Source organism: Zalophus californianus, chromosome 9 (assembly GCF_009762305.2).
Source record: "Zalophus californianus isolate mZalCal1 chromosome 9, mZalCal1.pri.v2, whole genome shotgun sequence".
In the NCBI taxonomy this organism is placed as follows: Eukaryota; Metazoa; Chordata; class Mammalia; order Carnivora; family Otariidae; genus Zalophus; species Zalophus californianus.
The window spans coordinates 6,390,458-6,415,906 of record NC_045603.1 but is presented as its reverse complement, the minus strand read 5'-3'; the positions used below and the strand labels follow the sequence as shown (position 1 = coordinate 6,415,906).

The following is a 25,449-nucleotide window of genomic DNA, read 5'->3' as shown; positions in this document are numbered from 1 at the left end:
GAACTTGAGTTTGCAGAGCTTCTGTGTCGTCTTCTGCAAAGCAGGGTGACTCCAGCCTCCCCCACGGCGGTCCTGACGGTACGTGAGCTCCCCAGGTGCCCAGGACTGGCCGGCCCAGCTCAGGCCGTGCGAACCAGGAGCCTGCCGGCCCGACCCCTCCGCCGTCCTCCCTCGTGTCCGTGGCAGCCTGGGCCGTGTCCGCCCTGGGCAGCGGGCAGCTCCGATGGTCTCCAACTCCTCTGCAGTGGGGAGCAGGGGCCCCATCACCCATCAGATAACAAGGTTCTTCTCCGCCATTCCTGAGCCCGGCAAAGCAGTGCTGCGGTGGCGGCCGCCCACCTCGCCCCTCCTGGCTCCCCCGAGGGCCCGCGGCCCGGGAGCGGCACCTGTGCGGACGGGCCTTGCCGGGGTCCGGCGTGTCAGCTGCGGCAGCCCTCACCTCTCTCCCTTCTTGCCTTGTCCTGGCCTTCTTTCAACCAGGTCACCCCAACGAGGGGGAAGGATCCCCCAGGGATTTTAGTGCCACAGACCAGCAGGGACTCCTTGGGGGGGGGTATGGCTCTTGGGGCCTCCGTGTCCTTCTCTGTAAAATGGAATAGGGAGACTCGGCCGACACACGGGGATGTCTGGAAATGGGCATGCTTTTTTTTCTTTTAAAAGCTTTTATTCGAGCGAGAGAGAGCAAGAGGGAGGGAGGGGCAGGGGGAGAGGGACAAGCAGACTCCCGGGGATCATGACCTGAGCCGAAGGCAGACAACCCGCTGAGCCCCCCAGGCACGCTATTTGCAGATACCCTCAGAGCACAGGGCCCAGGCGCACAGCACGCGCTCAGGGAATGTGTTTGAAGAAGCCCAGGTGACGGTCTCCCATCTGGGTCCTGCTGTTTGGGTCTAGGGGAGGGAAGGAGGCGGCAGCATCTACACCGGGGCAGCCCGGGCCACCGAGCAGCAGGTTCCGGGGAGAGGGGCCTCTGGAGGGGCTCAGGTGCCTCACATCCCCAACCTCTGGACTGGCAGGGCGCAGGGCCCTTCGGGCAGCGGTAGCACGCCCGGGATCTCGCCCAGCTCGAGCTGGAAGATGCCGATGGAGACACGGCCACCGGCGGATGTGAGCGTGAGGGACGCACAGCTCGGGGACAGTGACACTCATGAGATCAACTGTTTATTGATTTTTTTTTCTAAAATACTATACATTTAAAGAAACTCCTAACTGAAAAGACTTGACAATTTTTGGTAAATCTGTAGCAAAGGAATGAGGATTTCTGCTGGTAAGTTTTCATGACGAACACAGACGCACATCCACTTTCCAAGCAAGACACCAAGCTCACTGGAAACATCGAGAAAATGCATAGCTTGTGATGGCGGTGGCCATTTCACCGGTGTCTGAGTTACACAAAATAAAGGTTTTCCCGCCCTCCCTCCCTCCCTCCCCCGCCCTGTGATTACAGTGTAGTTCCTGCCCCAGCGCATCTGCTCCCGATGACTAAGGCCGCTCAGAGACCCCGGGGCTCTGGGGTGAGACCCAGCTTTCGTGTGCTCGCGAGGGACTGGGAGGGCTGGAATCTGCAGCTGCTGGAAAGACATGGGAGGTTGTACAGTGTTCTGCTACGGAAAGGACTAAGGCTGGCGGGAGGGTGGACCCACAGCTGTCCAGCGAGGACAGGCTTCCCCCCAGCTGTCTCCACTCCAGAGAGGCCCAGGGCGCGGGCCCAGAGCCCCGAGGAGGCCCAGCCGGCCAGCCAGGCCTGTGCCCAAATGTCACAGTCTTCAAGCAGTTTACAAATTAAACCCACTGTCAAAAGCCGTTAAATCTCACCAGAACAGTAGACGAACTCTTTAGATTCTCTGAATATCAAATAATATATACAGATATACACCAAGACATGACAGTCTAACTAAGAAAGCATCTTAATCTACAGATGTGTGTGCTTGAGAAGTTAGTCTTCTTACTTTGTAATCTTTCAAATCACTGATAAAATTGTTAATCTGCAAGAATAAAGTTTTAAACACAAATAGAATGAAAATAGTTTTTAAATACGGGGACATTTGGAGTACTACGTACGGTTATTTCCGGAACTCATGGCGGATGCCCCAAACGCACAGGGCATTCACGACAGAAATCCAGCCGGACGCGTCCCCACCTTTCCACCACCCTCTCGGGCCTCAAGCACCGCCTGTCTCAGGGAACTGAGGCTCTCGAGATTTCCTCAAGACCGGTGTATATCAATCTGTGCCATAATTTAAGTATAAATGAATGGAAGAACAGGTATATAAAAAAGTATAACTGTACACAGCCTTTAAATTAAAAACCTCAACATCTTCGCTCAGAAAATAGCATGTAAGTTTGTTCATTTAAGCTGCGGATGATGGGACGCGTCAGAGGAAGTAATCAGCAGAACGAGAATCAGTGGAACCCACCACTGCTTCAGAGGAGAGGAGGAAAGACAAGGTCAAGCACAGACAGATCCATGATAAGCCGACACGCACAGTGAGCGGGATGGGGGTGTGGGGCGAGTCCTGTCGTACTGTCTTCCGGCGCTCAGACCTCTCTGTCTGCACGGCGTGCGGGGAGGCGCTGAGTCCCGGATGAAACGACCAGCTCGTCTGCCTCGGAGAGACACCATGAAGCCAAGAGCAACGGAGCCAGCGTGTGTTGCAGGAAAAGGAGTGGACGCTCACCCAGCCGACTGCCGCCAGGGTGCCGCTGTCCAGGGCTGACGGCCAACGCAGCTCCTGGGACCCCTGCCTCCGCTCTCCGCCCGCCAGCCGGCTGGCCCGTCACTGGATCGCCTCGACGTAGTTGGCTGGGTACAGGCCGACCTGCCCGCTGTCCAAGCGCCCCTTGCACCAGCCCTGCTCATCCTCGTCTTCTAGCTTGGTCAGCTCCTCCCCTTCAAGACAAGCAGCAAGCAGTCCAGGTGAGCAGGCGGGAGACACACGGACCACCCAGCACCCGGTCACAGTGCCCTGGCGGCTTGGCCCCCACCCCTGGCCCACAGAGGGTCTCTAAGTTGGGTGGGAGGGGCAGGCATTCTCTTGGGCCAGACCTGGTTATTTCTCTACTAAGGTGCATTTTAGCTGCTCTTTTAGCCAGCCATAGGAGCCCCCGAGCGGTCTCAAGACCGCCATCGCGCGCAAGGACCCTAAAAGCAAGCAGCTCCCACAGAGACTGCAGAATTCAATGCCACAGGCCCTGTCCTTCCCGACTGTTCCAGGCCAGGTCAGAGGACTGCTTTCAGAGGGCCCATGCCTCCCCCGTCACCGCCCTCTCCTGCTGCCCCGCTCCTTCCCGCTTGATCTTAGATCTCTCTCCTCCAGCACTTATTGCTCTGCTGTGCCCAGACCTCAGTCCTGCATTTACGTCCATAAAACTGCTGACCGGGTGTGTTCATTTAATCTGTGTCCAGAGTAGCCTGTGGGAGGGGCAGGAACCCCAGCTCAGGGCATTTATCCTCTGACAGAAATCAGCCCCTCTCAACACCATGAGACAGAAGCCATCGGCAGAGTTCTGGATTCTCCCCATGGCTCTGTGTGTTTCTGTGGTTTGACTCATCTCCTCTGTTCAGACAGGAAGGAACCCCTGCTTCAGGCCGGGCCCGGGTAGTGGAGAAGGAACCCTGATGAGGAGGGACAGATGGAGCCCTGGTCCTTCAAGGAGACGGACAGGGGGACGGAGACCAAAGGTGTGGTCAGGGCCGCGGTGTTGGAAGGTCCGGGTCCGGCGTCTCCCGCTCGGAGCGGACAGAGCACTCCAGCGCTCTGGGGCTCTGGCCCGGGACCGCCTGCAGGGACACTGTGGGAACCCCGTAGCTCAGGCCCTCTCAGGAGCAGGGAAGGGGTGGAAGACTTAGCCCCAGGACAGCTTTTGCCTTTTGTTCAGCTTGAAGCTTTGTATTTCTTGGGTTCCCTTTGCAGGCTTAGCTGCACTTTCTTCCCCAGGCAATTATGCCCTGCTTCGGCATTTCCCTGCCTCCGCTTTGTGCAGCAGTGATAGTGACGAAGGTGCCTGTGGGACCGGTTCGCAGGGCTGGGGCTCGTGGGCAAGGCGCCCTGCCCTGGGGCCTGGTTTCCTACGCCGCAGACCGGGTGCTGGGAGGACTCAGTGTTGGAGAAGGGAAGGAGCTGGGTGGTGCCCAACATGCAGTGAGCTGCCAGTTAGGAGAGCTGCCGTCAGTCCCATGTGAGGGATGGCTTCTCCTCCTGCCACTGGGCCACTCCAGCAGCACCAGTCCCGTGCAAATCTAACTCAGCAACATCAGCAGCGAACACGGCGGGGGGGGGGGGGGGGGGGGCGGGGGTGGAAGTGAGCGCCAAGAGGGGTAAAGCTCAGGGGTGCCTGGGCGGCTCAGTCGGTTAGGCGTCTGCCTTCGGCTCAGGTCATGATCCCAGGGTCCTGGGATGGAGCCCCACGTCGGGCTCTCTGCTCCATGGGGAGCCTGCTTCTCCCTCTCCCTCTGCTGCTTCCCCTGCTTGTGCCCTCTCTCCCTGTCAAATAAATAAAATCTTAAAAAAGGGGGGGGGGCTCCAACTTCTCCTGCCCTTCCTGCACCTGTGGGCCCCTGGACAACTCTCATCCTGCCCTTGCACACAGCCAGGATCGCAGGTGTGCGGCAAGACCAGCTCTGTGATGCTCACGCGGGCTGGAAAGGGCCCTGCAGGTGCCTGAGACCCAGAGGGGTGGAGGGTACCAGAGCTACGGGAGAAGGAAGCAGCGCCAGCCGGGGCGAAGGGCGCAGTAAGGGTAACGGGCAAAACAGAGTGAAGAGGGGAGCTTTCTGGCTGTAAATGTGAGCTGGGGATTTAAAACACTGGCTTCAGTCAGACTGCCTTTAATAATTCACTCAGAGCAGGGCGCCTGGGCGGCTCAGTCGGTTAAGCGGCTGCCTTCGGCTCAGATCACGATCCCGGGGTCCTGCTCTGCGGGAAGCCTGCTTCTCCCTCGCCCTCTGCCTGCCGCTCTGCCTACTTGTGCTCTCTATCTCTCTGTCAAATAAATAAATAAAATCTTTTTTTTTAAGAAGATTTATTTATTTATTTATTTGAGAGCGAAAATGAGATAGAGAGAGCATGAGGGGGGAAGGGTCAGAGGGAGAAAGGGAGAAGCAGACTCCCTGCTGAGCAGGAAGCCTGATGTGGGACTCGATCCCCGGACTCCAGGATCATGACCTGAGCCGAAGGCAGTCACTTAACCAACTGAGCCACCCAGGCGCCCTGAAGGCAGCCGCTCAACCAACTGAGCCACCCAGGCGACCAATAAATAAAATCTTTAAAAAAAAAAATCCACTCAGAGCAGAAGGAGACACTTATGTCCGTAAAATTGCTGACAAATCCAACAGGTGAGACAGAGCAAGAATTAGAAAGTACAATGAATAAATCAACAAAGAGGGCAAATAACCCCGAGAGGTCAGAAAACCGGACAAAGATGTGTGCAGGTGCATAAGAAATGCATAAGAACTTTCTATAACCGGCCAGGGATGCCTGGTGACCAAGCCTGGGCTTGAGTATCTGGGGCCATCTGCCCCGCAGCCAGACAGACGCGGGGGTCTGCCCAGAGGCGCGGCCTGAGTGGAGGAGCACACTTTCAGCCCACGCTGGCTGAGTTCTGGCCAGGCCTCCTGCTTTGAGGGTGGATAGTGGATCTGGGATGACTTCGAGGAGGGGCCAAGGCAGAAGGAAAGAACTTGGCTCTCTGGGGGCCCACTTTGGCACCAGGCCACTTGAGCTTCCTCTGACAGGCTCTGAGAGTGTTTTCAAACCGAAGGTTGAAACTCATTTTGGCAAATTGCAACCAGCGTTTAAAAAAAGAAAAAGAAAAAAAAAAGACAAAGGCTAGAAAATCTGTGTGCACAGAGCTCCCATAATCTGGGTCCAGAGTGTTCTGTAAAACACAAGTTCTGAGTACTGGCAACAAAGGTGTGCTGGTGGTAGAATGTACACAATGTGCCTACAGGGAGGAAGTTCAAAAGGCACAGCCCTAACACGAGGCTCCAGTGGCCCAGGGGCATGCCCAGTGCTATTCTGGGGTCTGGGCAAGGTGACTCACCAAGGGCCCCTCTGCCAGCTGGGGGTCTCTGGAGAAAGCCTTCCCTTGGGGACCTGCAAGGCTGGCTGCTTCCAGAGAGCACCTGGGAAACCTGGCTGGTGCCGGTGATCAGCATCTCCCGCCCCAGCGCCCTGCTGTGCCCAGCCCTCAGTCCTGCTAGGGGTGGCACCTTGGGCAAAAGCACCAGGGCATCTCATGCCTTCTAAGATTTGGCATGGAGCATCTGTTGCTTTTGAAATGTGGGAGGAGAACCCACAAATGGAACTAGCAGGAATTTTCCAGACTTTAAAAAAGAAAAAAAAAACCCAAACCTTCCCCCCAGCAGGTTGGGAGCATTTGCCCCAGATGCCAGCCAGGGAGCCCACCTACCCGCCTTGAAGCTCAGCTCATCATGCTCCTGCCCTTCATAGTCGTAAAGGGCCCGGACCCGCACTTCTGTCCCCGAGGTGGCATCCTCGTCAAATGGGTTTGAGTCCCCATTGGCGTCCGTGGAGGAGAACGGGTTGTTAGACTCATCATCTGACCAGTCGGTGGGGTAGCTCTGGGTCTTCTCGTAGCTGCTCACGCTGCAAGAAAGGGTGGCCCCGGGGGGCCCTGAGCACGGGGCTTGGGGGGGGGGCCCCCTTCCGCAGGAGCACCGCCGCTCAGCGTCCCAGCGCAGTCAGGCCCCCCGTGGTGCTGCGCCGGGGGCCTCGGCGAGGGTTAAAGGAGGACAGAGAAAAAGCAACCAGAGACTGTTAGTGGGTGGCGCCCCCCTCCCCCCCGCCGAGAAATCGAGAAGCCGGAAACTGTCCACCAGCGGCAGCTGGGCCGCCTCCTGCAGGCCTCATGCATTGCTTTGAGCGCCAAGGGGGCGAGAGCCCGGACAGAGAGAGGAGAGACGGCGAGCGAGCCGGAAGCCAGAGGGAAGCGTCCGTTCACCAACTTTTTGGCCTTAATGTCCTCCTTCTCGCTGACGGTGCTCTCCGTGTCGTCCTCATCCTCGAAGGGGTTGGAGCTGGACGGCGGCTGCGCGGGCCGCGCGGGGTTGCTCAGGACACTAAGGTCACTACAGGGAGAAAGACAGCTTTCAGGGGCCCCCAGCTCGGCGCCCCACCCCGGTCCTGGGTGCTCCCAGCTGCAGGATCACAGGGCCAGGGTCTGAAGGGACAGATCGGCTCCTTGCCAGAGAGGAGGACATGTTGTTGGAGCAGAAAGAATGGTTTAGCAAAAACAGTGATATTTTGGTGCTTAAATACACTTAAAACGTCCAAGAGAGAACACGTCCATTTCCCCCTCCGTGCCTCTGGGTACAGTCTACCCTGACCTAGAGACCCGGGGCGCGGACAGGGGGCTCCCGGAGCACAAGTGACGTCCGGGCTTGCCGCTTCTCCCCGCCGGCCCCCCACCCGGCCGCTATTCCTGATGCCGGGAGCTGGCAGCAGGCCCGCCGGGCTCAGAGGCCGGGAGGCTCGGAGCCGCTGTCGAGAGCGGGAGGGAGGCTCCTGGAGCTCTCCAGACCCCACAGCACAGCAGTCCCCTCCTTCTGACTACAAAGGCTCCAGCGGCCCTCTTCCCTGCTTCTTCTGGGGCCAGAGCTTCCAAAATCAGCACCAAAGCCCACTGAACAGCCCTTTGTAAGACAGAAGGACCCCTTTCGTGCTCCAGAGAGAGAACATCCAGCCGCATGACCGTGTCAGCCACCTACTGTGTGCCAGGCGCAGAGGGGACGGACTGGGCAGAACTCGGACTCAGGCCCAGGCCGCGGACTGACAGCCAGGACACAGTGACCAGAGGTGCCAGGTGCGGAACAGGACGGTAAAGAAGAAAGACGGGCCCCTACAAGCCCTGGCACCACACCATGGATTCAGTTGCAAGGCAGGGCTTGCGGGGCCCACACCACCTCCGGGACCCCGAGTCGGGCGGCAAGCTGCTGACACTCAGAGCACTGCATGGGCGGCTCAGACAGAGCTGGGGGTGGGAGGGGCGGGGACAGGAGAGAAAATGCCTCAAATGCTACCCCAAGTGGCCGGCAACTGCCTCATGGCTTCAGGCGAGGGGCACGGGACCCAAGGCTGCCCACCGCCTACGCCTGAGCCGCATGTCTGAGACCACTAGGCCCTCCTCCCTCCCTGACACCTTTCCCTTTCTGGTGCTGGGAAGCCGAACTTGTGCAGCAGCCCTGGCCGGCCTAGACTCTCCTAGACCCTCCTCCCTGGCCCCTGCGGTGGTGCTTCGTGCCCCCCCGCCCCCAGCCCTGCCCCACTCATGCATTGCACAGGTACTAGCCTCATCCCTGGGACAGTGCTTACTGCGCTGGTCACTTCACCAAGCACACCTGCCCAGACGGAGACACGGCAGCTGAATGACAACTGGCCATGTCTGGCCAGGGAGCCCAGGTAGGGACTTCAGGGCCCGGGGCTCCAGAGAGGCCTCCAGAACCTGCGCTGACCCTCCTAGGAAACGGCAACCGTGAACTGCTATTATTACTTGTGGCATGGAAGCCTCTGGGCCCAGAGCCTGCGGGGCTGAAGTGCTTCCAGGGGGCCAGCTGGCAGTCTCAGCTCTGCAGAGGAGAGTAACACCTATCAGCTGGGATTCGGAGCCTGGGGGCAGGCCTCATCTAGCACACACTTTCCAGAAGGGTCTGATGACCTCAGTGCCACTTTTTCTACCCAAACTTGGTTTCAGCAAACAATTAAGTCAGAAGTAAAATAACCAACACTCTCATCAAAGAGGTGACTTGAAAGGGGGGACACTTTGATCTCCTGCACTGCTCCCCGCCCCCCCACCTCCCAAATCAGGCACGTGCATACAGGACAGGGAAGTACAAACCTGGCCGGGATACCTGAACCTGCCCAAAGGACGTCATTGACAGTGACATCCGCCTGCCGGTGTGCACTACTGGGGACACACAATGACCAGTACCTGACATCACCTCTTGCCCTCACTTGGGGCCCAAAGCATGTTTGTGGCAAAGGCTCCCTTCTCTGGATCGTTCCACAGCTCTAGTATTAAGTGATCCTCCCCAGAGAGGCCACTGCCCAGCGGAATTTGGACGCCCAAGGAGCATCATCTGGAAAGACACCTGTGGGGTTCGCTGCAAGGCCTCACTGGGGAGACTCCCAGGTATCTGGACTAGGAGCGTCTGGCCCACACAGAGGACCCGGGGGACCTATCCCAGGGGACGGAAGCTGCCCCAGCACCCACCTGCTGGGCTTGTTCTGCAGAGCCTGGTCACCTGTCTGGTTGATGCCTGTCAGGGTGACGCCATCAGCAGCCTTCTTCTTCTCTCTCCGGCTGAGGGTTCGATTCAGGTCTGCGGACCATTCCTGGGCAGCAGGCACCGAGGGAGAGAAATGGGAAGTTCGTTTGTTTGAGGCCACATCAGTCTAACACACTGGCCAGCCGGCCAGTGGCCTGCCCTGCACAGTTTGTGACACGTAGCCCCATGGCCTCAGTTTGCCTTGCTCCCCAGCCGACCTCAGGTTCCTGGCACCCTCCTGCCACCCCCTCCTCACTGCCACAGGCGGGGAGTCCAGCCTGTGGAGGCCCAGTCTCCAGGAGAGTCTGAGCAGCCAGCACTCTGACGTCCAGGAACTGCCCCATCCTGCCCGGGGCCCCCAGGGCACTAAGCCTCCAGCCCCCTCTGGCCAGCAGGGGTCGCCAGAGGCCTCACCAGCTGTCCCTGAGCCTTCCAAAGTAGACAAGAGCTAGTTCCCAGCTTTCCCTAAACTGTTTCTGGCTCCGGCGGGGCAGGAGGGCAGGAGAGCAGGCCACAGGGCCTGAGCAAGCCTGCGCCATGGGGACCGCGCCATGGGGACCGCACCATGGGGTGCACACACGACAGGGGCAGGGTGTCACATGACCGGGGGCACAGGGAAGCTAGCCCACCATGCGGGTCTCCAGGGATGAGGGCCCTCACTGGCAGCAATGGCTGCGGGACTAACAGAGCAAAGTAAAGCGCTGACCTCCCCAAAGGTTCCCAGGTTCCCAGCATGTTAACAGCTTTTATCAACTGCACTGAGAAACAGTGGAAGTGGGTTAAAGAAAGAAGGGGCTATGATATCATCTCCCAGAAAGGTGTATGCGTGCATGCACATGGTTAATGAATTCTCCCTCCCGACCCCACCCTTCATCAAACAACCTTAACTGAATTAACCCTTGGTGTGACTGAGTCCACAGCTTGGCCCGGGTTAAAGCCATCTTAGAAACATCAAGCCTAACCTGCCAACTTGTGAGACAAGAAAACTGAGGCCCAAAAAGAAAAAGGTGACTTGCCCAGAGTTGGTGGCAGACCTGGGCCCCTGATTCCAGACCCTGGTCACCTATTTGTTTATTAACTGTTTTCTCAACTGACATAAATTGACTCAGAAAGACCGTGTGAATATAAACCTGTCCTGACTGGGCGGCACCCCAGGGCCCATGTGATCTAGCCCTGGCCAGCCTGGGAAGGAGGGGCTGGCTGTTAGTGTGGACAAGGAACAGCAGGGCAGCATGGCTGCCGCGGTTCTTTCACTGGCCTGCGGTGTCAGAACCACGCTGTGGACTGCACCCCCCCCCCACAGACCCATGCGGGCCGGACACACACTGCAGGAGGTTTGGGATTATACATTAGCCAGAAAATAGGAACTTACTTCATCCTGCAGCATGGAAAATAAAAACAAATAATTTTATTAGAGAAAGTCAAGCATGATCCTCTAAGAACCCTAAGCACGGGCCACATGTGGGCGCTGCTTTCCAGCCTGCAGGATCCACGAGAGAAGGGCCACGATGGGCTCTGGCTGGGATGCCCATCCCAGTGAGACAGCCTGTCAGGTCTTCCTTCCCAGACCATTCCATTCTCTGGGTATTGGTGGACAACCCTAAGGGCCTGGGGGGGGGGGGGGGGCACGACGTTTTGCAGGTGGCTTCCTGAGGCCCTCCGGAGCAGCACACACCACGTGCCGGGTGAAATCCTGCTCTGTGCACAGGACACACCAACTCACTTCCTCCAGGGCACCACTGCTGGGGGTGGGGGCGGCTCTGTGCTCTCCCCTCTGGGACACTTTCACTACTTTGTCCCAGCGCCCCCGTGGAAGGGGCACAGTCCTGTTGGGAGCAGATGTCCTAAAGACATCTGCTGAGCAGGGGGCGTGCTCAGCTGCAGGGACCTATGCTGCCATCGGAGCAGCTTTCTTGAGAAGCTCCAGAAGACAGAGGCACATGGTGAGGACAGACACAACTGTGGACTAAGATGGCGCTAACGGCCAGCATGGACCCTCAGCTGCTGGAGGACATGGGTGCTGTTGTCACCTCCATTTTATACACGGAAACGACCTGCTCAGTGTCCCACAGCTGCCAAGTGGTGAGATCAGACGTGAGTGCAGCCAGTGCCCTGGCGGCCACTGAGGCACGGGAAGCCCCTTGGCCCCCGCACAAGGTACCCTCCGTGGAAGGCAGCTGCCAAGCCTTTCCTGGCCCCCGGCTTTACCACAAGGTGGGGAGACCCCTGCCCTCAGAGAACCAGGTGGCAGGACCTGGTGGGGGTGGGAGAGGCAGAGGGGCTGGAAGGGACCCGAGATCCCCAGACCCTCACATTTTGCATGTGAAGATACTGGAAGGCTCAGGCCCAAGAAATCAGGAAAAGAGAAAAGTTAATCCTGAACCAAAATTGGCTGAATGTACTGCCTGAAACAAGGAAAAGTCCCTCGTGTGAAGGGTAAGAGGGACACATAACCCGCCCCCCCTGCCCCGGACCCGAGGCCCGCCAGGCCCGGGGTCCCCTGTGGCAGCCGGCTTCGCAGCCACCCTGCAGGCTGCGGCAGGGAACCGTCGGCTCCTGGGACTCACCCTGAGAAGGGAACGTCAATGGTCAACAGGAGACCATCCAAGTTCTTAACAAGAAAGAACATAATCGCACCTTCACTGAGATTCAGAAGGCCCTTCAGGAGTGCCCTTGGGACTCTCAACAGCGACCTGGATCCCAGAGTAGCCATGCTTACAGGCTGCCTCATGAACAGGGCGAAGGCCAACACCGAGTTGGAAGGAAAAAGTCAGCATTATGTGTCAATCCTGTGGGCCCAGGGGGTCACGGGCACAGCCTCCTCTTACCTCAAACTGTGGCCAGTTCATGGACATGCCTGGCCCATGGTTGGCTCTGAACCACCTCAGGTCCTCCACCGCGTCGGCAGCTTTGATGCTCTGCTCCAGGTCACGGTAAATGTTCTTGTAGCTAAATCAGACAGAGGAGATGCATGACTCTCCTGGAAGGCAGGGATGGGCACTGTTCACTCGGAGGGAAAGGCAGGTGAAGACAGAGAGAGAAGGTGGCCGTGTGACGGGGGCAACGTGTCTACAAGCCAAGGATTGACAGCAGACAGACAGCTGCAATGATCCTCCCCGAGAGCCTCAGAGGGAACACGGCCCTGCCAACACCTTGATTTCCCATTTCCCACCTCCAAACTGAGAGAGAGAATACATTTCTGCTGTTATAAGCCACTGGGTTTTGGTACTTTGTTCTGGCAAACCTCGGACACTACCCTGCTGTCTACTCCCCAGGCTGTGGCTTCGAGGACTCAGGCCAGGCACGCCAGCCAAGGATGGGCGTGTACACCCCACCCCAGCCAGCCGTGTAGCCCCAGGCAAGTCAATCCACTACAACCGGCCTCAGTTTCCCCGTCAGTAAGACGGGGAATGCCACCCACTTTATAGACTGTCAGAAGCATTAATTAAATCCTGGCAGAGTGGCTGTACGATAATTGTTCCTTCCCGCTGGACTGTGCAGGAGACAAAGAGAATGTAATTTCCTACGAACGAGAAGCCTTAGCTCATGAGTCCTTTCTACATGGCTCTGCGATACAGATGACTGAAGTCCACATCCATGGTTAGCCCAGACCTCTGCCCCTATGAAGGCATCACAGGACCACAGACAAGGCAAATGCAAGAGAAATACCACAGCCTCCACGTCATGATCCAGAGCTGAGTCCGAGGGCCTGTGCTGTCCAAGGGACCCCTGAGTAGTCAAGGGCTGAGCAGGTAGCTGCTCTAAAAGGAGGGGCCTCTGGAAGGGCTTCGAAGTAAGACAGCCTTGAGGACAGGGCACACCAGCCAGCCCAGGAAACACAGAGAGGTGTTCCTGGCTTCATTTCAAATACACCAACTGTGGCCCTCCCTTCCTACCGGGACCTAGACTGTTGTACACAGAGCCGGCAGCGCATGGCCCACCTTACTGCGTGGCCCAAGGCCGCCCAGCTCAGGCCAGCAATCAGCCGTCCCAGGCGGTGGGGTGCCTGGCACAGGCCGACCACACAGCTGCAGACAGGCTCAGCACAAGGTCCCTCCCTGGGCAGGAGGACTTAACCAGGGACTTAACTTTTTTTTTTTTTTTTTTTTTTTTAAGATTTTATTTATTTATTTGACAGAGAGAGAGAGCAAGACAGGGAACACAAGCAGGGGGAGTGGGAGAGGGAGAAGCAGGCTTCCTGCCGAGCAGGGAGACCGATGCGGGACTCAATCCCAGGATCCTGGGATCATGACCTGAGCCAAAGGCAGATGCTTAACAACTAAGCCACCCAGGCGCCCTTAACTTTTTTTTTTTTTTAAAGATTTATTTATTTTCTTTGAGAGAGAGAGTGGTGGGGGGTAGAGGGAGAGAAAGAGAATCCCAAGGGGACTCCCCACTGAGCACGGAGCCTGACACAGCGCTTGATCTCATGACCCTGAGATCGTGACCTGAGCTGAAACCCAGAGTCAGACGCTTAACTGACTAAGCCATGCCGGAGCCCCCAGAGAGAAGATCTTCTGACAAACACTGCCATCCCAAGTCTGGAGAGCAGTGATTGAACTTTATTCAGAAGCAACTTTCCACTGACCTCATGGTGATGTGCTCTTTCTCTAAATGGAAACTCACCTGGCCACGTTTGACAGGTCTAGGTGCTTCTGAACCTCCAGCAGAACTTCCCGGAAGAAGCGCAGACGCTTTTCCTCAAAGTGCTGGCACTGCTCAAACACCTGCTCCATGTTCTCCATGTACTGCGGCGTGCCCTGGTCAAGCTCCTTCAGGGACTTCTCGTACTTCTCTCTGGTCTACAAGAGAATCCGGGCACAACAGGATGAAGGTTCATTTCCATTCACCCTAGTTCCCTCTGACGGAGAGAAAGCGAGCCAGGCTCTACACCACCCTGTTCCTTACCTGCCTTTGTCCCTTTCTGCCACTTTTGAATTCATCAGCATCTAGACCCACTTATCAGGTGACAATATTAAAGCAGACACTTTGAGTGATTTTATAAGCAGGATGAGGAGCTGTGACTGATATCCAAGGATCTACTTCCTTCCTCAGGTTCCAGCGCAGAAGACTCACGCTCTACCTCTACTCCCAAAGGGTGCTCCCACCCAATGTGGGCTGGGAAAATACTCAGAAAGATGCCCTTCCCACCCCACATGGCCAGGCCCTCTAGGCTCATCTCGGATGCCACCTCCACCACTGAAGTCATCCTTGGGGAAAGCTTCTCAGGCCTCCACAGATTCCAAAGCACAAAGAGCACAAGCACTGGAGTCTGATAGACTCCACTTTCAAATTCAAGTCCCAGCCCCTCCACTTCTGAACTGCAAACCACACTCCTGGCACCTGCCAGGCCTCTCAGCTAGTACCAGGCCCAAACAGGCAGATGCTGGGGAAGGGGCGGTCACTCTGGAGCCCAGGGTGCATGGTCTCGAGCACCACTGCCCCGCTGACTCCTGCCCACAGCATCCATCCGTGTCCTCTACCTGGGGAAGGGCTGTGCTGGGTCCCCCTCAAGCCTTGGACCTTGCCCTCAGCAGTAGTGACTCAGCAGATACCTCTGGGCAAGATCTCAGGGTCTGAGCACCAGACAGACCTGGGGGGGGCGCGGGGGGCGAGTCCTGGCACCTGAGTTTCTGACAGCCTCACTTCCCTCCGCAGAAAATGAGGTACAGGCAAACCCCGTTTCATGGAGCTCCACAGTATTGTGTGTTTTACGGACTGAAGGTCTGGGGCAACCCTGTGTGGAGCACGTCTCCCAGTGCCATTTCTCCAACAGCACTTGCTCGCTTCGCGTCTCTGGTCATGTTTTGGTAATTCAGTATCTCAAGTTTTCATCATTATTATTACATTTGTCACAGTGATCTGTGATTAGTGATTATGACTTGCTGAAATCTCAGATGGTGGTCAGCATTTTTTAGCACTAAAGTATTTTTTAGTTTTTTAAAGATTTTATGTATTTATTTGACAGAGAAATAAAGCGCACAAGTAGGCAGAGGGAGAGGGAGAAGCAGGCTCTCCGCTGAGCAGGGAGCTGGACATGGGGCTCGATCCCAGGACCCCAGGATCATGACCCGAGCCAAAGGCAGCAGCTTAACCGACTGAGCCACCCAGGTGCCCCATAAAGTATTTTTTAATTAAGGTGTGTATATTGTTTTTAGATGTAATGCTATTGAACACTTAATAAATTACACTATTGCATAAAGATAGCTTTTATGTGCACCAGGAGACCAAAAACAGTCATTTGACTCACTTTCTTGGAGGTGAGTTAGGCTCATTAGGCTCTGGAACTGAGCCTACCGTGCCATACCTCTACTTCACAGCAGTCTGGTATTTAAATGAGGTGACACACAAAGGGCACCAAGCTGCACGAAGTAGGCATTCCAAAAAGTCCTTGTCCTCCTGTCTTCCAGCCCACCACACCCCCCTACACAGCCATTCAGCCCAAGACTGGCCTCTAGAAGGGGTTTTACGAGAAAGGAAATAGGGTAGGACCATAGGAGCCTCCTGGGGCAAAATGAGGGATGGCAGGGCTAGGGCCATATTTACTGTAAGCCTTCCCGCTATGGAGACCCTGAGAAATGGGGGGATCATGGGCAGATGGGCTGGCCACCCAGGAACTTCGCTTTTCTGTCTCTGACGACACGGTGGACTTCTGAGGAAGGACTGAGCCTCCCGCCTTCAGGATCAAGGCCATGTCTCGGGACCCCAGCCCCTGCCACATCTCTGAAGCAGCTCTGCCCTCCCTCGAGACTCCAAATCTACTGTCTACACTGCTTCCCTCCCAGACACCCTTCTGTGACTCATGCCCTGGAAAACCCCTTTATGCTCCAGAGACCCCTCTTCTCAAAGACTTCCCTAACAGGCCCCATCCACTGCCTGGAGCCTCCCCTCCCCGGCCCCCCCTTATATGCTGTTCCTTGTTCTGCTTCTGAGCCTCCTGGCTGCCTTGGGTCCTCTGTGACCCCAGGAAAAGATTATCCTTTCCAGAATTTGGACATTCCCAGCAGGAACAGAGTGCCACCAACTCCTCTGATTACTCATCATCATCATCAACTGCCCTGTGTCTATATGTGTGAGGCCCTGCGTGAGATCACGAGCTCAGAGGCCTCAAGACATGCAGCTGTGGTTTAAACACCCAGCGCCTGGAGAGCAACCACTTCTCTGGGATTCTTCAACAACACAGCAACCTCCCCGGAGCTCCCGAGGTGCCCAGTGGCAACAAGATGCTCCCCAGGTCCCTGGCCTGTGCTCACAAACAGCCCTGCCCCAGCAAAGCCAGATACAGAGCAGGATCATCGCTGCTGGGGAATTCCTAGCACAGAGCACATAGAAAGTTCCTAGTAAACATCCATGGAATGAAATGAGAGACAGCCTTTGCTCTCCTGTGGACTGGACATTTAGCACTGAACATGAGAAGTTCCTTTCTGATGGATACTGCAAGACGCAATCACTGCCTGAAGGAAACACAGAAGGAAGTGTGTAGCCAGTCAGTGCTGGCTTTTAGAAACTGCTTCAAAAAGGGGAGTAGAGGGTGGGGTTGCCCTCCTGTCCGGGTCAGCTCTTGGCCTACAAGGACCATCATGCCCCAAGGTCACTGGCTAGACCGCAGAGTCAGGAAGGAAACCTCTACAAAGTGGCCCAGTCATCCTAACAGGTGCCTTATGTCTGACCTCGGACCCCGGATCAATTTGGTGGACTCTGTTGTGAGTGACTGGGAAACATGAAAGGTATGTGTCTATGTCCCTCACCCCCACCCCTACGTAGCCCCATACCCAGGAGCAGAGATGCCTCATCTCTCCTCCAGGCACCGTCCTGGACACCTGGCAAAGGCAACCCTCAGCAGCCCCCCAGCCTTCTGTCCCTTGAGCCCGGGTGCCCTCCCCATTCAGCACGTAGCCCCAGGCTCCTCACCTGATCCCACAGTGGAGGCAGCCGGCTGCTCTAAACCCTACCCGCCTGGCCCCGGCCCCAGTCCCAGAGCCAGGTGTGGGGAGTGGGGGCTGCTCCCCAAGGGACTCTGGTCCTCACTCTGAGCGATGAGCTCTTCTGCAGACATTGCCAACAACCGCCCTCTGTCACTATGCTGATGACAGAGTGGTGAGGGGCAGGGAGAGAGGATACGGGCCCTCCCCCACTCACACTACCAGGTGGCACAAGACTGAGCCTCTCTGAACTTAAGTTTCCTGCGTCACACAACAGAGATGCCACCACCTAATTCCCTGGGCTCAGTGGTGCCCATCCAAGCCTGAGAAGGCAGTGGGTGTTAACAGAGCAGCTTGGGGCTCCTCTTTCCTTTCTGGCCTCACATCCTGTTCCCAGGACGCAGCCCTTCTCAATCGGCTGCCCCTCTCTCTCCAAATGCAGGTGGCATCTCCTCAGCACTGCCGCAGGAGGGCTCCTGACAGCCGCAGCCCCAGCCCCAGCCCCGCACCCCTCACCACGCCACAGAGGCAGTGGCCTGGGCCTTACTCGCGTCTGCTCTCACTTACTGGGAACTTTTAAATTATCTGAATCTGTCTAGTGTTTGCATCCCGTGACTCAGGCCTTCCAGGCAGAATCACTACCTGCATCCATGGAGCCCAACAGCTTATACCATCTTCCCATACGATCTCTCTAATCCATGGCAGTAGGATGCCTCCCCCATGGCACCCAGGGCGCTGCACTGGGCCTGCTGCACACGGGCCCTGTTCACTGAGCAGGGCACAGGAGGCTGTGGTAAGGTGAGTGCTCACTGCAGGGCCCTCCTGAGCGCAGGAGTAGGTCTTACTGGTGTGCCATCTTTCCACCCGTCCCATCAAGCAGCAACAAAGGATCACTGTGGGCCAGAGAGGTGACCGGGTGAGGCACGTGCATTCAACACGGAGAAAGACGTGCCCCAGTTACCTTCAGAACGTCTTGCTTGCATTTTTCTACTTTGTCTTGCAACTTCTTAAGCTGCTCGGGGTTGAGGGATGGGTCCGCTTTGCTATTGGTTTCTCGTGATGTGGCCAACTTCTCCTCTTTGCAAGCCGCGTGGTAGGCCTTCTTTGCTGCTTCTACCTACAGGGAGAATGAGCTCCTAAGTGCCACGTGTCTGCAAGTTCAAAATCCTGACCAGAGGCTTCACAGACTCTGCTTTCACCCCCCAGAGGAGAGGGGAAGAGCAGGTACAAAGCTGTGCGTGCTATAATTACAACGAGTTACGAGGGAGGAGTTCATTCAGCAGAAAGGGATGGAGTGCCTGCTTTGGGCCGGGCGCTGTCCTAGGCAGCAGGGGTGCCTGGCTTTCGGGGAGCTCTCTGTCTAGCCAGGGAGGCAACTACAAAAGACAGCTGAAGAGCAGAGTGAACAAGAGGGCGATGAGTGCCAAGGAGGAGAGGAAAGCAGGGAAGAGAGGTGGGGCGCTGCGCTGGGGCGGTGCGGGTCGAACCACATCCAGAGCGGCTGGAGAGAGCCAGCCAAGATCACAGGGAGCAAGACTGTACAGGAGGTGTGGCTGTCTGTGGGAAGAGCATGCCAGGCAGCTGGAACAGCGAATACGAAGAACATTCCAAAGTTCCAGAGCTACCAGGAGGGGTAATGTTGGCAGGCAGAGCGAGAGGCCACAGGCTCCCCGGCTAACTCAGGGAGAACATGTACACACACACAAGTGCACACACACGCCACTGTATCTTCATTTCAGAGGCTTCCTTCCTTGAGCCAAAGTCACAGAGTTCATTCTAGAGGGGAAAGATGAGTTTTGTAACCACGGCCTCGTGAGGGGGTGGGGGCAGTCATTATCAATGAGGCCACGGACAAGAAGAGAAAGGAAACGTGGCAAAAGCCAAGACACGGAAAAAAGAAGGAAAGACTGTCATTACAACCCGAAGATGGAAGTCTGTTCTGGGAGATTCTGAGGAGGACTCTGAGGAGGAGGAAGGCGGTGCAGCTCCTGAGAAAAGCCAGCCGGTGGAGACAGAAGGAAGCAGCAAGTGGGCCCCTGAGGGAAGGGGCTGGCCAAGCTGCGGTGGTGGGGGGTCTGCTTGTGGGCATGGGGTCCATGTAGGAGAGCCTCCAGCTAGCCAAGGCCAAAGGAGACTCAGCGGCTTTGGCTACTTTTAGAAAAACTGGTATCACTATTATTTGCAAATTTCAAAGAAAAACACATACAAAAGAAAGAAAAATTCTAAATTAATCCCTTCTGCTAACCCAAAGAGGGGGCCTCGTCTCTACTGCTGTTAGCATCCTGGGCCTAAAGCAGTCAGAGGGGGTCTAGCCAAGAAGCATGGGGTCAGGCCGCGCAGGAGCAGCCTGCAGGAGGGAGGCACCTCTTTCAGCTTCTTGGCCCAGGGCTTCTGTGCCTTCCGAAAGCCATCCTCGGCTTCTTTGGTCTCCTTGAAGCCTCCCATCATCTGCTTGTGAAAGACTTCCTTCTGCCAGTTTTTGATCTTCTCGAAGTCCTCACTCATCAGCGAGGCCTTCACCTCCAGGTGCAGCTCGCTCACCTTCTCCGCCTCGGACGTGACTGCCGTCCAGGCCTTCTCCAGCGTTCCATACTGGGGCCCTGGCACAGGAGAGAAGCTGGTGGTTACTGGGCTCCCAGACAGGCCCTGCGTGGGGATTTCGGCCGTTAACCTCTCTCAGCTGTGAGGACGGGATTCCAGGCCAGCAGCCTGGCTGCAGGGGCTGGGAGGTTTCCTTTCGGTTCTTTCAGTCCGGGATGAAGAATAAGGAACTGAAGCCGGATCTACTCAACCATTCTTTTGTTAGGGAAATTCGGGGATTACACACATTTCCTTTTTTTTAAAATCACTAAGCTTTTAAAGACTTCAATTTCTGCATCTTGGAAGTTTTAATTTGCTTAAGGCCGGCAGGAGGAGGAGGAGCCCCTGAAGTGAGCTGACCTCTCTCCCCCCAGCTGCTGGGGCGCTCTTGCGGCCCACCCTCTCCCTTCCCTGCAGTGGGAAGCACCTCTTTTATTCACTCCCACAAGGAGAATGGAGCCCTGGCTCAGAGCAGAAACTCAAGAGCTAGCTGCCTGTCAAACGGAGGACTGTCTCTCAGCAGAATGGAAGCCCTGTCTTGCAGAGAGGAAGGGCAGTTGGAGGCAGGAAACCGCTCTGGCCAGATGGAAATCTCTAGATAGTGGTCACCTCGCACACTGCTCAGGAAGGAAGCTCGTAATCCGGCCTGTCATTTTGTTGAGGCTGTGGGGTAGCATGGCATCAGGTAAGGGAGGAAGAGGCTATGACAGAATCTGAGGATGAAAATGGGAAGATCCAGGTCCTGTCCTCAAGGCTCTCCCCGGTGACAGTCACTGTTTGAGCTGGGTAATGAGGGGGCATAACCGTGGAGGGTGAGCCCTTCCGAACTTTGAATCCCTTGTGTCTACAAAATGAGCAGCTCCCTCTCCAGTCTTGGTCTGAACACAGTGGCGGGATCCACAAGGTAAGCGGGGGCAAGGGTGCTTTGTGAACCTCAAGTTCTGAATAAACACAAGGGACAGCGCTGACAGCTGGATCCTAAGAGGTGGAAATAAAACAACAGTTACGGTTTACTGAAGGAGCTGCCCCTTCCCTGGCTACTCCTCACTCGTGCATGGCCACCTCGCTTCCTGACACCTACTCTGAACCAAGGCACCGTGCTAAGCCCCACAAATGACTTGTTTCAGCAACAGGGGAAAGATGAACAGCTGGTCCAGACCCAGCTGTAGCTGCATGGGGCCCTGCCTGTCCAAGGCCACTCAGCCAGTGGCCTGGCCTCCCCATCTTCTGAGGTCAGCCAGTAGAAGAGCCTGGCCAAACAGCACACCCTGAGAAAGTCCCACTATCTGGCTTCTGTCCCGGGAAACCCCGTAATCCACCCAGCTCTCCCTCTACTGCTGGGAAGTGGATTCTGAGCACAATCCATATCCATAGCAGCATTCTGTTACTAAACTCCTGAATCTTCTGAGTGTTTTGCTAGGGAGGGAGCGGGAGCAAAACCTGTACCATGTAACACCTCTAGTTATTCCTGTTAAAATTCGAAATTAGAAAGCCTGCCACATGTCACCATCTAGTCTTGCCTGATGTGCTACACAGCCAAGCTTACAGATCAACAACTCTCCGTGCTGGAGCGCACAGTGTAGAGCCACAAGGCCTCTGATGTGACAGGTGCTTTACTCAGATCTGGGCCCTGTAGGAGCTGTTCTGAGTTAGACTGGCAAGCGTAGCACGTCCTATGGACGACAAGGGCTGCGGCGGGAGACTGGCACTGTCTGCAGGGAAGTCCCGTGCCACAGAGAAAAGGGAAGAAAGCCCACAACAGCCCGGGTGGCTGGGTGACGGCTCCCTGCTGCTCCCCACTATGAAGCACAGCCCCCCAGAACTGAACATGCACTCCTGCGCTGATCTTGTGAGATCTGCCTGGAGCGCCCGGGCGGCCCCCTACCCTTCTCCACGAGCTGCCTCCAGCGCCGTGCCCACTCGGTGAGCTGCTGTGCGTACGCCTTCTCAATGCGCGCCCGTTCGTGTAGGCAGTTCATGAGGTCGCTGCACAGACGGTGGCCATCGTCTATCCGCTTCACGGTCCGCTTGTAGTTCCCAACCTAGGAGACAGAACCACACCGTGAGGCTGGGGGCCCCTCCTGGGAGTGGGGCAGCCGAATCCTCACGGCTGCACAAGGAGCCTCCGTGCTACCTGGGCTCCTGGGAGTTCATCCCCTCTCCCACTCGAAAGGCATCCTGCACTGTTGGTGACAAGTTCCCCATTTGTATTACTAGCAGCAACATTAAAATGTGGACCTTCTCAATAACCACATGGCCAGTGTCCACGCTCTGACCCGTGGGTCAGGGAAGGAGACAGACCAGCACAGGAAGGGCTCTGACAGAGGGAAGTGAAGGGCTGAGGGTACCCAGAAGGGCATCTCGTGCAAACTGAGGAGTCAGGGACAGCTACCCAGAGCAAGTGAAGTCTGACCAGAGAGACTTAAGAAAAAGAAAAAAAGAAAGAAAAAGAATTCAGTAACTCAGATTTAAATGATTTTATCTATTTATTTATTTGCCAGAGGGGGGGGGCACAAGCAGGGGGAGCTGCAGGCAGAGGGAGAAGCAGGCTCCCTGTCGAGCAGGGAGCCCAATGCGGGACTTGATCCAGGACCCTGGGATCATGACCCGAGCCGAAGGAACTGAGCCATCCAGGCGTCCCTAAAATGATTCTATAATTAATATTATAGAATTGGCAAAAGACCTTTTGATCATCATTGGTATAAACAGGTTTCAGGTGCCTTCCGCTTAAATGTCATCCCATGCTGGGTTATTACTTCCCGATTAGAGCAATAAATACTATTTCCAACTTACTGAGCACCCAGTGTGTGCCAGGCACCAGAGTGGGTGTTTTACACCTCCAAATACTGCCCTGCCCTAATGAGTAGGACTAACTGTCCCCCTCTTAAGAGGAGAAGAGCAAGGCTTGGAGAATGACATCAGTCCCCGGATCCTGCAGCAGCACGGGTTCAAATGGCTCCAGGTAGGACCGTCTTGACGGCAAAGCTCAGACTCTTACCTGCTTTGACGAGGGTTATGGTGAGTTTTGACTACTTTCTCTCACATGTGAAAAGAGACTAACTTATCAAATATATAAAGAACAATTGACAAAATATTAGTGGCTAGTTTGGAGTGAGACTCAAAGTGTTTAATATGTTTCACTCTTTCAGCAGTTGATTTGAAAGAAGAGCCTACGGCTGACGCTGGAGCACTGGAGGAAATGTGGCAGCAAAATGATCTGTTCTATTTCAACCTTGTCTTCCCCTGTCTTCAAAAATCTTAATCAACTTTTACCAGTTTTACCATTTCCAAAGGTCTCTGCCTGGCTAATCACTCTCCTATTTCATCTCTGTTTGGGCTCAGTTGGGAAGCTCCTGGAGGACAGGGAGGACTAGTTTCCACTTCTACAGAGAAGGGGACAGTCCTCTGTCTCCCGGGAAGGCTGCGGGACCAGCGGCACAGCCCGCTAACTCCGACTTACGAACAGTTCACACTACCCTAGTTTCGCCTATCCTGAGCTAACCAGGTGAAGGGGGTAGTGGTAGGGAAGACCTCACAGAGGGACAGAACCCAGGGGTCCCAAAGGGAGATGGGCAGTGGGGGAGAAGGGGTTCTGGCCACTTCAGAAAGGGCTGTCCCTGAGGCCAGAGAGAACCCCGCTCCTCTGGGAACAGCAAGGACCCCCGGGAGCGAAGCGGCCGGGGCAGCCTTCTCCAGCAGGCGTGCTGGAGAGCTCTGGGAGCCCACGTGAGCCGTTGCCCTGGCCTGGGGCGTGGCCAGGCTGCTGCTCCTCACCAACACACAGACCTTTCAACTCTACCCTTCAGCAGCCCCTTTCTTAGCAAGGCAAAAGCAAGCATCTCTTTCTCTTTTTTTCGATTTTTATTTATTTTTGAGCACGACAGAGAGCACAAGTGGGGGGAGGGGCCGAGGGCGAGGGAGAGAGACTCCCTCAAGCAGACACCCCGCTGGGCGTGGGCCCTGACAACATGGGGCTCAATCTCAATCTCAATCTCACCACCCTGAGATCATGACCTGAGCGGAAATCACAGTCAGCGGCTTAAGCGACTGAGCCACGCAGGCGCCCCTAAAAGCAAGCATTTCACAACCAGTTGGAAGTGACACTGCATGCTCACTTCCCTTAAAATAGGGCCTTGCTGTCATTTTGAAATTTACAGCAGGATGAAAACAAGTAACCAACAAAACACAACTCTGTTGCTGAGCTGGTGCCAAGAAGAGCTAAGCTCATCATAGCTTGATTGAGACTTGACAGTCGACAGGAAACCATGAGGCAGAGCTGGCTTTCATCTCACTCCCACCAATAATACTCACACGGGTAATCAAGATCACAGTATGTTGGCTCTTCTCTGCTTTTCAAAACCCTGTAAAAAGATTTAGGGAAAAGAAAAGAGTATCTCCTAAAAAGGCACCTGTTGGTACGACTCTTCTTCAGTGCGTACCTTAGCTGCTGTTCATATTTAAAGGACAAACTCTTAAAATCTAGAAGCAACAAGGAATACTGGCAGGATGTCTCCAGAAGCATGAGTTTAGGTCTAAATGCTGGCACTGTGATCACTGCTGAGGCAAGGGGAGAAGGGAGTGCTCATGACGCTCCAGCAACGTCTGCCCTGCTGGCCTTTGCTGGGTGAAAAGGCTCCATGTGGGTGCGGGCCGGCCATCCCTTTAATGCACACACAGGGACATACATCAGGTACCACTGTTTCCTCTCCATAAACTGCCCAGTGCAGAGCAGTGTGCCTGCTCCCCTGAGCAAGGCACTGGTGGTTGTCCTAAGAGCAGACCTACTGACCGCTGTTTCTTGAAACTGAAATATAATCTACATACGGTAACACTCACCCTTCACAGGTCTATGCTTAACCGAGTTCGGATGAATGTGTGCCATGTATAACCATCACCATATCCAGGTGCAGAAACTTCCATCTCCCCACCACGTTCCCTGTGCCCTCGGGCAGTCAATCTCTGCCCCACACAGCCCTGGCAACACTGATCTGATCTGTGTCCCTCGTAGGGGCCAGGGGCAGGCCTCCCCCAAATAGGTCGCTTTGACATAAAGATTATTTTGAGTTAAAAAGCAATCATTCCCCAGCAGATTCGGGAAAAGCTCTTTACCTCCCCCACAGCTGTCTACAAAGAATTTAGATAGACAACCTGCTCCAGGAAGAGAGCTACCACCATAGATAACTACATTATACTCTGAACTAGGCTTGGTGGACAGGGAGGAACCCAGCAAGGCCTATCTGATCAAAGTCCTCTGTGTGCCATTGTTTCTGAGTGGCCCAGCAAACATTTGTTTTCTAAACATTTACTCTTTTTCTTTATCATCTTCCTCTCAATCACATTCCTTCCTTTTGAAGTACTAGACCCGTACCCACTTCTCCTTAGTTCAGGATGACATAGATGCCTCATTTTGCCTGTCTTTGGAATCTGCCATGCCTGTGTGAATTCCCCATATATACTAAATTTTATTTTCTCCTGTTAATCTGGCTCGTGTCAATTTGATTCTTAGTCCAACTAGAAGGACCCTGAAGAGGACAGGAGAGTCTTCCTCTCCAACACCCTTTACCAAGCTGTCCGGGATAAATGGAATCACACAGTATGTGGTCTGACTTTTGAGACTGATCCATATTATTGTCTATGTCCGTAGTTTACTCCTTTTTATTG

The 25,449-nt window shown here is 55.5% G+C and overlaps 1 protein-coding gene across 11 annotated transcripts in view; it reads right to left on the bottom strand.

Moving 5' to 3' along the window:
* Positions 1 to 1,144: 1,144 nt before the first annotated feature.
* The window catches only part of PACSIN2 (protein kinase C and casein kinase substrate in neurons 2), a 133,038-nt gene continuing 108,733 nt past the window's right edge, over positions 1,145 to 25,449 (bottom strand). For 7 of the 11 annotated variants that reach the window (XM_027593245.1, XM_027593247.1, XM_027593252.1 and 4 more), the window contains exons 3-12: positions 21,674 to 21,830; positions 19,573 to 19,808; positions 18,170 to 18,325; positions 13,913 to 14,088; positions 12,115 to 12,235; positions 10,659 to 10,664; positions 9,232 to 9,353; positions 6,968 to 7,090; positions 6,412 to 6,608; positions 1,145 to 2,890 (exon numbers count right to left, since the gene is read on the bottom strand). In XM_027593245.1, the coding sequence (XP_027449046.1) occupies positions 2,778 to 2,890; positions 6,412 to 6,608; positions 6,968 to 7,090; positions 9,232 to 9,353; positions 10,659 to 10,664; positions 12,115 to 12,235; positions 13,913 to 14,088; positions 18,170 to 18,325; positions 19,573 to 19,808; positions 21,674 to 21,830 (1,407 nt within the window). In that variant the 3' untranslated portion in view covers positions 1,145 to 2,777. Of the gene's footprint in view, positions 2,891 to 6,411; positions 6,609 to 6,967; positions 7,091 to 9,231; positions 9,354 to 10,658; positions 10,665 to 12,114; positions 12,236 to 13,912; positions 14,089 to 18,169; positions 18,326 to 19,572; positions 19,809 to 21,673; positions 21,831 to 21,922; positions 22,056 to 25,449 lie in introns of those variants that run through there. The other 4 variants (XM_027593254.1, XM_027593255.1, XM_027593253.1 and 1 more) reach the window with 4 other exon arrangements.